The 12,069-nt window shown below is 44.6% G+C and overlaps 1 protein-coding gene across 1 annotated transcript in view; it reads right to left on the bottom strand.

The window, feature by feature from the left end:
- Positions 1 to 4,350: 4,350 nt before the first annotated feature.
- Positions 4,351 to 12,069, bottom strand: part of LOC122544459 (NFATC2-interacting protein-like) — a 10,367-nt gene continuing 2,648 nt past the window's right edge. Inside the window, exon 3 of the mRNA XM_087981787.1 lies at positions 4,351 to 5,934. Within this exon, the coding sequence (XP_087837913.1) occupies positions 5,767 to 5,934 (168 nt within the window). The 3' untranslated portion in view covers positions 4,351 to 5,766. The remainder of the gene's footprint in view (positions 5,935 to 12,069) is intronic.

Below are 12,069 nucleotides of genomic sequence, written 5' to 3' on the forward strand. Positions count from 1 at the left end.
CCTGAAGATCCCTCTGTTCCTCCACACTGCCAAGAATCCTGTCTTTAACCCTATATTCTGCATTCAAATTCGACCGTCCAAAGTGAATCATTTCACACTTTTACAGGTTGAATTCTACCTGCCACTTACCAGCCTAGCTTTACCTCCTGTCAATGTCCTGTTGCAACCTACAACAGCCCTCCACACTATCCATAACTCAACCAACGTTCGTGTCATCAGTAAACCTACTAACCCACCCTTCCAGTTCCTCATCCAAGTCATTTATAACTAGCACAAAGAGCAGAGTTCCCACTAGTCACCAAGCGCCAGGCTGAATAGTTTCCATCTACTACCACCGTCTCTCTTCTATGGGCCAGCCAATTCTGTATCCAGACAGCCAGATTTCCCTGTATTCCATGCATCCTTACTTTCTGAATGAGCCTACCATGGGGAAACTTATCAAACACCTTGGTTAAATCCATATCACCACATCTACTGCGCTACCTACACCCTCAATGAATTCAATGAGGTTTCTGAGACATGACCTGCCCCTCACAAAGCCATGCTGACTATCTCGAATCAAACTATGGTCTTCCAAGTAATCATAAATCCTGTCTGTCAGAGTCCTCTCCAATAATGTGCCCACCACAGATGTAAGACTGACTGATCTGTAACTCCCATCATTATCCCTATTCCATTTCTTGAACAAGGAAAGAGCATTTGCGACCCTCCAATCACCTAGCACTACTGCAGTGTACAGTGTGGGACACAAAGATCGTAGCCAAAAGCGCAAATGCTCTTCCTCTCGCTTCCTGTAGTAACCTAGAATATGTCCCGTCTGGCCCATCCGTATGTTTTTCAAAATTTCCAGCACATCCTCCTTCTTAACAGCAACCTGTTCGAGCATATCACACTGTCCTCTCAAACAACAAGGTCTCCCTCAGTAGTGAATACGAATTATACTTATATTTATAATTAACTAACAATTAATTATGAATTATAATTTATAAGTTATAAATTTATAATTGAATTATAATGTATCAATTAAATTCATTTATTATTTTTAATTTAATTTAATATTATTATTAATTTAATTATAAATAATTAATAATGAGTACTTAATACTCTTTAAGGAGGTTCCCTACCTCCTTTGACTCCAGGCACAAGTTCCCTCCACTATCCCTGATCAGTCCTACCCTTTCTCTGGCCATGTTCTTGTTCCTCGCGTAAGTGTAGAACACCTTAGGGTTTTCCTTAATCCTACCCACTAAAGCTTTCTTTTACCCCCTTCTAGCTCTCCTCAGTCCATTCTTCAGTTCCTTCCTGGCTACCTAGTAACTCTCAGGTCCTGTATGATCCTTGCCCTCCTGAACTTTAAGGAAGATTCCTTCTTCCTCTTGACTAGATGTTCCCCATCCCTTGTCACACAAAGTTCTTTCAACCTTTTCATCCTTTCCTTGCCTCTGTGGAACAAACCTGTCCAGCACTATCAGCAATTGCCCTCTAAACCTCCACACTTCTGTCGTCCATTTCCCTGAGAAAATCTGTTCCCAATTTAGGTGTCCGAGTTCCTGCCAAATAGCATTGTAATTCCCCCTCCCCCAATCAAATACTTTCCCATACCGTCCGTTCCTATCCCTGTTGGTGAGTATCATAAAGGTCAGGGAGTTGTGATCGCTAGCACCGAAATGCTCTCCCACTGAGAGATCTGACACCTGACCTGGTTCGTTGCCAAGTACCAATTCCAATATGGCTTCCTCTCTAGTCGGCTTGTCTCCATATTGAGTTAGGAACCCTTCCAGGACACATCTGCCAAAAAACTGCTCCATCCAAACTATTCGAACTAAGGAGGTTCCGATCAATATTAGGGAAGTTAAAGTCACCCATGATATCAACCGTTACTTCTGCACCTTTCCAAAATCTGCCTCACAATCTGCTCATCCCTGTCTCTGTTGCTATTGGGCGGGGGGTGCTGTAAAAAACTCCCAATAATGTGACTGCTCCATTTAGTTTCTGGCTTCCACCCACACTGACTTTGTACACAAACCCTCCCCAACGTCCTCTGGGCTAACACAAGTAGAGGGTACGACCTGGTTGGTCGATGGGAGGAATGAATCCAGTTGGTGATTACATGGAAGGGTGGATGAGAGAAGTGGAAGGGAGGGCGTGGAAGTCTGGGAAGGGAGGGTATTTGGAATTGGAGAGCATGCAGTGCCAGCTGCGTCAGGGTGCAGCGATGAAAGTGCACAAGTACAGTTCACCACTGCGCAATCTATAGAAATGTAAATGGATTCATGAAGATGAGATCAGAGGTCTGTTGGGGAGAATGTCACGTCGGAGGGCTCATGGCAGCCTGGACTTTAGCACAAGATTGTTTAAAAGATTCTCAAGTGGAAATGAAGCAGTGGGCTTCATTTCACATTTTAACTCAATAGACTGTTCTATGAAACAATGACATTTTTGTTTTTTTTATTCATTTGTGGGATGTGGGTGTCACTGGCTGGCCAGCATTTTATTGCCTGTCCCAAGCTGCCATTGAGAAGGTGGTGGTGAGCTGCCTTCTTGAACCACTGCAGTCCACCAATGACCCACAATGCCTTTAAGGAGGGAATTCCAACATTTTGACCCGGGTTATTTCTGAAACCGAAATTCATTGGCCAATACCAGATTGCTGAGCAAAGTGAATTACCTGGTAGGTAAGAAAAAAATGCCAAATATCTCAGTCCCCTCTCTCTGGGGGAGATATCTGTACACTGAATGGTGTCTCTCACCCCTGTTTCTCAAGGAGTAATCTGTATACTGAGTGGTGCCTCTCAGTCCCCCCTCTCTCTCTCATGAAGATATCTGTACACTGATTGGTGTCTCTCAACTCTCAGGGAGATATCTGTATACTGGTTGTTATCTCTCCGTCCTCTCTCTCTATCTCTTTCAGGGAGTTATTTGTAAACTGACTGGTGTTTCTTAGTAGCCCCCCCCCGGCCCCCCCCGAGATATCCGTCCACTGACTGGTGTTTCATCTCTCTCAGACAGAGGGGACACTGTACACTGACTGGTATCTCTCAACACCCCCCCCCCCCCCCCCCCCCCCAAGTACACTGACTGATGTCTCTAAACCCCAGTCTATCAGGGAGATATATGCACACTTGTCCGATGTCCTTACCACGTTTCTGTGCTGCTTTGGAACAGGAGGACAGCATGTAGCCCCTTCACTCCCCACACAGTTTAAATCTACACAGAGAGTGTGGGCAATTTGCCTGAATAAGGCACTTCTTCATTTCTCAATGGTGGTGCAACACCGAGAATGTTTCTGAACATCTTGACCGTAAACAGAGTTGTGAAAGAGATTTCCTGTCATTCAGATTCAAGTCATACACAACAGGGTCAGCTTACCTCTTGTGTAAGCCCAGCACAGCACAAGAAAACAAGTAGAGCTCCTACTACTCTTTTAAGCACAAGGTAAATGTCTCTCCACATTGTGTCCATCAAATACTCCCTGGATGCACATACACACACACTCTCTGTCTCTGCACTCATCTCTGAACTCTTAACTGTGATACCACTGGTTGACTGATATCACTGGTTCAACATTCTCAACAAGAGCAGGACTAACTCAAATTCAAACCTCTTTGTGCAACTGTCTGTTCTCTTTTGACTCTCTGCTAGATTCCTGATACTTAACATCCACATGAAGAATCATCCGAATCCCCTGTGCCATGTCCTGCTCCCAAACACAGTATCTGCTTCCAATACCATGTTTGAAATAGGAGCCTCTCAATGTCAGGGGAAGGTGAGTCCTGAGACTGACCAAGATGTGTGAATGTCCTGTGTTAATTAGACATCAGGGAGCTTTAGTGTTTTAAAATCTCAACATGATTAGATTCCCAAGTGTGGAAACAGGCCCTTCGGCCCAACAAGTCCACACAAACCCTCGGAAGAGTAACCCATCCAGTCCAATTTCCCTTTGACTAATACATCTAACACTATGGGTAATTTAGCATGGCAAGTTCACCTAACCTGCACATCCTTGGACTGTGGGAGGAAACCGGAGGAAACCCACGCAGACACAGGGAGAATGTGCAAACTCCACAGTCACCCAAGGCTGGAATCGACCCTGGTGCTGTGAGGCAGCAGTGCTAACCACTGAACCACCGTGCCATTTGTGTCACTTGGTAATTGTACACACATATGTGAGAAACTATGAGACCAGGGCCCTGTATCATTGGTGAAAAATGTGCATCTACGTATGATAGTGTGTGTGTGTAAGCGTGAGTGCAAGTCTGAGATTGGGTGGCTGTCAGCTTTAATGGGGAAATGCACTGATGGGGTTGTGAATGCCTGTACACTTTGTTATATAAAATTAATAAAAACAAATTTAGAAGCAAATCAATCAAATTTATTAAATCAAATGCTTTTGGGACAGGCAGCGTGATTCTGACCCCAACAGCAGGACTCAACCACGCTGTATCTCCCCAAACAATGGGTACAGCAGATTTGATAACCTGGATGACATCTACAAGAAAAGCCCGCAAAAAGACAGTTTCTTGTGTGCTACACGTGCACACAGAGATCACTGTTTCTGGGAATGGCATTCCACACTGTTGCATCCTGCGAGTATTTCTTCTTTAGTTAGTTTCTGTTTTTAATGTTGAAATGCATGTTTGTGTCAGTGCCTGGTTTTTGTGCACATATCAGTGTGTGTAAGTGAATATGTGTAAGCGTGTGTGCAAGACTAAGAATATGTCATAGGAGCAGGAGTAGGCCATCTGGCACAATCAACCCAGCTCCATCATTCAATAAGATCACAGCTGATCTTTACATGGACTCAGATCCACTTTCCTGCCCACTCATCATAACCCTTAATTCCTTTAATGTTCAAGAAAATCTATTTTTGCCCTGAAACCATGCAAAGAGGTAGTCTCAACTGCTTCATTGGACAGGAAATTCCACAGACTCTCAATCATCTGAGTGAAGTTCTTCTTCCTCAACTCGGTCCTAGGCTATGTCCCCTCGTTCTAGTTTCACCCACCAGTGGAAACAATCACCCTCCTGTGACCTCATCTAACTCCTTCAAATTTTTTTTATAAGTTTCTATGATAGCAACTCATTCTTCAAAATTCCAAAGAGTAAAGATCCAGTCTTCTCAACCTTTCCTCAGAAGTCAACCCCCTCAATTTCAGAATTGATCCAGTGATCCTCCTCAGTACCCCCTCCAGTGCCAGGATGTTCCTTCTCAAGTAAGACGACTAATACTCCAGCTCTGACCACAGCAGCAACCCCAGACAACTGCAACATATAATCGCCCCATTTTTAAACACCAGCTCTCTGACAATGAAAGACAATATTTCATTCGCTTCCCAGCTGCATTGACAGAGAGGTTGAGAGAGAGAGAGAGAGAATGCATGTGCGAGTGAATGCATTGATACATTCAATGTGGGGTCTATGTGCGTGCATACAGCATGGGCCTGTGTGATAATGGAGCCTTACCTTCAATTTAACAGGAGAGCGAGCTTCAGTTTAAAAAAAGGACAGGAGTATTTTGTGGTAGGAGCAAACCAAGACATTTGTTTTTACGAAAGGACAATATGCTGCACATAATTGGGTTCATCAAAGCTCTGTACAATTAGTTACAAACAGAAGAGTTCAGTCTGAACACAACACAGGGAGCCAGTACATGGCTGCTATTTGACTGTAGGAACTGTCACAATACGGGCAGGAGTCAACATGTATGATGTATGCCCTCAGCCCCACACCGATCGCTCTTCCCTGTCAGCATTCCCAGCGTGACATTCAGGAGGAGCATATCCAAACATCGATCACATCATCGTTCTCCATCTCGTTGTCCTGGGGAGTGCTGGTCTCCGATAGCTCGGCACCGTCAAAGTGGAAAGTCAGTCGGCATCGCTGTAGAGCCATCCGCTCTTTGTAATCCTCCATCAGTCTCTTCAATGACTCAGTCTGTGTCAAAACAGAGAACAAACTTACAGACAGCTCTCCAATCGAGAGGTTAAAATAGAAAACAACAGACTGGAGAGCGAGTTACCCACTGCACTCTGATCAAAAGGTTAATGCATTAAAAAAAAGACTAGGGAGTGAATTACACTCTGATTGAAGAGGAATATATATAAAACCACACTGCACTCTGTCCAAGGGCAATACATATAAAACAATATTGACTGGGAATGAGTTACACACTGCACTCTAATGAAGGGTTTATATGTCAAACAACAGAGACTGGGAAGTGAGTTACACACTGCACTCTGATCAAAGGGTTTATATATGAAACAATATAAATTGGAGTGAGTTAGAGACTGCACTCCGACAAAGATGTTTATGTATAAAATAACTTTAAACTAGGCAGTGTGATACAGGTATACTCTAATCACGTGTTTTATGAAACAACCAATAATTGGGAGCCTTTTACAGACTGGACTGATTTATGTTGATCATATACTGGGGAGTGCAGTACAGACTTAGCACTGATCAAGGGGATTAAACAGATAAAACCATTTTCTGGGGACTGAGGTATTGTGGCACTGTTTGGGCTTATACCTAAAACAACACAGAGGGAGCAATACTTCGACCAAGGGTTTGATGTATTAAACAATATTTATTGAACGAAGGAGTTACAGTCTGCACTATAATCACAGGATTTACATAGAAAACAACATACAGTGGGAAATGTGCTACAGTCTATACTGTGATAGAGGGAGTTCAGCACAAAGTAATGCATACGAGCAAGTTACAGACTGCACTGATCAAGGGGATTATATATAATAACATGGACTGGAGTGAGTGACAGACAGCACTCTGATTGAGAGGTTGACATACAACACATATAGTGGGGAGTGAGTTAGAGCTAACGCTCTGATTGAGAGGACTGTTTACAAAATGATGGGCAGAGTGTTACACTCATGAAGTGGTTGCTGACATATAAAACAAATACTGGAGAGAGAGTCACAGGCTGTACGCTGATTAAGGGGTTGACATAGAAATCAAAATACCCTTGCGAATGACTTTATTCGGAGTCTTCCACAGACAGGACTCTCCCCTCCTTAGATTATGAAGGAACAGATTGGGAAGCAGATTTTGGAAATGTGCAGAAGTAACAGGGTTGTTGTCATGGGTGACTTCAACATCTCTAATATTGGCTGGAACCTCCTTCGTGCAAATAGTCTGGATGCAGCAGTTTTTTGTCGGATGCATCCAGGAAGGGTTCCTGACACAAAACGTAGACTGGCCGACTAAAGGGGAGGCCATATTGGATTTGGTGCTTGGCAATGAACCAGGTGTCAGATTTCTCGGTGGGACAGCATTTAGGTGATAGTGATCACAACTCCTATACTTATTGAGAAGATAGGAGCAGACGACGTAGGAAAGTATTTGACTGGGGGAGGGGAAATTACAATGCTATTCGGCAGGAACTGGGACACCTAAATTGGGAACAGATGTCCTCAGAGAAATGCACAACAGAAATGTGGAGTTTGTTTAGGGAGCACTTGCTGATAGTGTGGAATAGGTTTGTCCCACTGAGGCAAGGAAGGAATGGTAGGTTGATAGAACCTGGGTGACAAGGGATGTGGAATATCTAGTCAAGAGGAAGGAGGAAGGAAGCTTACTTAAGGTTCAGGAAGCAAGGATCAGATAGGGCTTGAGGGTTATAAGGTAGCCAGGAAAGAACTGAAGAATGGCTTGACAGGTAGGATTAAAGAAAACCCCAAAGCATTCTATGCTACGTGAGAAACAAGATGATGGTCACATTGAGGGTACGGCCGATCAGGAAAAGTGGAGGAAATATGTGCCTGGAGTCAGAAGTAGGGGAAGTGCTTAATGAATACTTTGCTTCAGTATTGTAAGAGGACCTTGTTGTTTGTGATGACACCGTGAAACAAGATGACATGGTCAAACAGATTGATGTTAAGAAGGAGGATTGGAACCTAGTCCCATTTGCCACTGGTGTTGGCAAATGGGACTAGGTCAGATTGGAATGTTTGGCTGGAGTGGACAAGTTGGACCGAATGGTCCATAAACCGAAGGGTCACAAATATCCATGTAAGAGGGTTTGCCAATGCCAATTGGGAGGGTTTATGCTAGTGTGATAGAGGGGCGTGCAACACAGCATCAGGGGTGTCGGAGAAGGTCGATCTTGTGTCAGGAAGGTCTGACAGCAAGAACAGGCAGGGCCAGGTTGATGAACACAGCAGGACTGGAGGGCTGAAGGGTGTTCATTTTAATGCAAGGACTACAACAGGTAAAGCAGATGAGCTTCGAGCCTGGACTATTATGGGGGAGTAGAATGAGACCGTCATTACCGAAACTTGGGGCTAGATTAGAGTGGTGCTGGAAAAGCACAGTAGTTCAGGCAGCATCTGAGGAGCAGAGATTTATCTCTCCACCCTTCAGGCACTCTGCCTGTATTCCTGATGAAGGGCTTTTGCCCGAAACGTCGATTTTACTGCTCCTCGGATGCTGCCTGAACTGCTGTGCTTTTCCAGCACCACTCTAATCTAGCCCCAAGACTCTGATTTCCAGCATCTGCAGTCATTGTTTTTACCCCGTTACTGAAACGTGGCCGAGAGTAGGACAGGACGGGCAGCATCATCATTCCAGAGTTTCGGTGATTCAGGTGAGGTAGAGAGAGAGAGGGAGGTGGACGGTAAAAGCCATGGGGTAGCAGCATTTCCGATAGAGAAGAATGCCACATCTGTAATAAGAGATCACACCTCAGAGGACTCATCCAGCGAGGTCGTACAGACAGACCTTACGAATTAGAAAGGTGCAAACACTATGATGGGGTTATACTATAGACCTCCCAATAGGCAGCACGAAATAGAGGAACAGATACATAGGCTGGTCATAGACAAGAGTTGTATTCGAGGGGAGTTTGAATTTCCCAGATATTAACGGGGACGCCCTTACTGCCAGCGGTTGAGATGGGGCAGAATTTCTTATGTGCATCCAGGAGGGTTTCTTGAAACAGTACATAGATAGTACAACCAGTGAATGGGCTGTACGAGACAGTGTACTGGGGAATGAGCCTGGCCAGGTGATCGACATTTCAGTGTTGTGGGAACAGCGATCATAATTACCGAAGTTTTAAGATAGTTATGGATAAGGTTAAAATATGTTGCCATTAGTACTTCAACTCAAGAACATTATGAGGGACGAACGGGAGAAATTAGAGAGGGGGAGGGAAACGGAGGGTAAATCCACATCAGATACATCTGTCTATTATCGATATCAATGATTTGGATGAGAATGGCATGATTAGTGAGTTTGATGACACTAAAGTAGGTGGTATCGTAGGCAGCCAGGAAAGTTACCAGAAATTACAGCAGGGCCTTGATCAGCTGTGCAAGTGGGCCAAGAAATGCCAAATGGAGTTTAACATAGATAACATCTTGCACTTTGGAATGTCACATCAAGGTCGGAGTTTCATGGTGAATGGTACGGCCTTAAGGAGTGTAGTGCAACCTTGGCGTTCAGGTACACTGTTCTCTGAAAGTGGAGTCACAGGTAGACAGGGCAGTTAAGATTGCTTTGGCACACTGGCCTTCAGTCAGGGCATTGAGTATAGAAATTGGGAAGTTATGTTGCAGTTGTACAGCGTGACAGTGAGATTGCACTTGGAGTATTGGGTTCAGTATTGGTCACCTTGCTACAGGAAGAATGTTATTAAACTGGAAAGACTGCAGAAGAAATTTACAAGGAGGTTGCCAGGACTCAACAATCTGAGTTACAAGGAGATGTTGCACAAGCTCATCTTAAGAACGTAGGAGACGGAGGGGGAATCTTATAGAAGTGGATAAGATTGTAAGGGGCAGGGATAGGGTGAATACACTTCATCTTTGTCCCAGGGTTGGGGAGTTGAGGACTGGAAGGCTTCATTTTCAGGTTAGAGGGGAAAGAATAAAAAGGAACTGGAAGGGCAACTTTTTTTTTAAACACAGAAGGTGCTACACATATGGAATGAGCTGCCAGTAGAAATGGTTGACACTGGTACATTAACTAGGAGAAAGGGCATTGTTGACCACATGGGAGGGGAAATTGCGGTCTTCGAAGGAGGAGGACATCTAGGATGTTCTGTGGTTGAATTGGTCCTCTGGGGAGCAGATGCGGCGGAGGCAAAGACATTGGGAAGAAGTGCTTATGCCCGAAACTAGACTCTCCTGCTCATCGGATGCTGCCTGACCGGCTGTGCTTTTCCAGCACCACACTCTTCGATGCGGGTACATGAACATCATTTAAAAGGCATTTGGACAAATACCTGAAAGGATTAGATGGATATGGGCTAAGTGCAGGGAAACGGGGTTAGTTTGGATGGGCATTTTGGTCAGCATAGACCAGTCTGGGCTGAAGGGCCTGTCTCCATGCTGTAAGACTCTATACTCATTGACATCTGGATCTTTTAAAGACAGGTTGATCAGAGTTCAGGACAGGCGTGTGTCCTGTGAAGATGAAAAGTAAGGATGGCAAGAATCGGGAACTTTAGATGACAAGAGAAATTGAAAGGTTAGTTAAAAAGAAAAAGGAAGAGTATGCAAGATTTCAGACACTGAAATCAAACAAGGGCCCCGAAGAGTATAAAGGAAGTAGAAAAGAACTGAAAATGAAGAGGGCTAGAAGAGGCCATAAAATGCCCTGAACAATTCAGATTATGGAGAATGCAAAGGCGTTTTCGGCACATATTAGGAGTGAGGGGGTAGTCGGGCGAGAGGGTGGAAGAGTAGGTCCACGCAAGGACAAAGGAGCCAAAGGAAGTGGATGACCTCCTTAATGATTACTTGGCATTGGTATTCAAGAAGAAAGAGAAGGACACAGCCGATGCTAATGTTAGGGAAGGGCATGTCAATGAAAAACGTGGAAGTCTCGAAAAGCATGCAGACCTGATGGGATCTATCCCAGGATGCTGAGGGAGACAAGGAAGGAAATGGCTGGGACCTGGACAGAGATATTTAGTCACTAGTGAGGTCCCCGAAGACTGGAGGGCTGTGACCAATGGCGTTCCACAAGGGTCCCCTGTTGTTGGATAAGTTTGCAGAACACACAAGAATTGTTCGAGCTGCTGGAGATGGTCATTGCCTGGCCTTTGGGTGGCACAAATATTACTTGCCATTAGTCCAAACCTGGATATTGTCCAGATCTTGTTACACATTGTTCAGACCATTCACAACTCCTCAGCTTTTAAAGCAGGCCCATTTTCAAGTGCAACAAGATCTGGACAATATCCAGGTTTGGCCTAAGTGGAAAGTAACATTTGTGCCACACAAAGGTCAGGCGATGACCATCTCCAGCAGCTATTTTCTGGATCTGTACATTGTTAAAATGGAAAGATGGCCTTTAAAAGAGTGATGTGCTCTTCCTGTCCAATGTGAGTCAGGCAGAGGGTGGAGAATGAAAAATGTGTTGCTGGAAAAGCGCAGCAGGTCAGGCAGCATCAAAGGAGCAGGAGATTCGACGTTTCGGGCATAAGCCCTTCTTCCTGAAGAAGGGCTTATGCCCGAAACGTCGATTTCCTGCCCCTTTGATGCGGCCTGACCTGCTGCACTTTTCCAGCAACACACTTTTCAGCTGATCTCCAGCATTTGCAGTCTTCACTTTCTCCTAGAGGGTGGAGAATGCATGGAATGAGCAGCCAAAGGAAGTGGTGTAAGCTGGTACAGTTCCAACATTGAAAAGGCATCTGCATGGGTACATAAATATGAAGGGCTTAGAGTGATATAGGCCAAGTGCTGGCAAATGGTACTAGATTACTTTAGGATATCTGGTCAGCATGGATGAGTGGAACCAAAAGGTCTGTTTCAATGCCATACATCTCAAGGGTCAGTTAGACTCAAAATGTCACTTCTTTTCTCTCCTTACAGATGCTGCCAGACCTGCTGAGATTTTCTAGCATTTTCTCTTTTGGTTTCAGATTCCAGCATCCGCAGTAATTTGCTTTTATCAGGTTCTCTCTGTTTGGTTCGATCTGGCTATTCACTGAAAAGCAGTCAGGCAGGTGTTGCAAAAGCTGCCTGATCCAAAGAAGCAGGTCCATGCTGATTCCTCCTCTCTCTTTCTCAGAGTTCTCTCCTGTAAGACCCTGTGCTTGAT

The sequence above is a fragment of the Chiloscyllium plagiosum genome, unplaced genomic scaffold (genome assembly GCF_037043375.1).
Source record: "Chiloscyllium plagiosum isolate Xiang-an unplaced genomic scaffold, Cpla_swu_hap1 HiC_scaffold_41, whole genome shotgun sequence".
NCBI lineage: Eukaryota > Metazoa > Chordata > Chondrichthyes > Orectolobiformes > Hemiscylliidae > Chiloscyllium > Chiloscyllium plagiosum.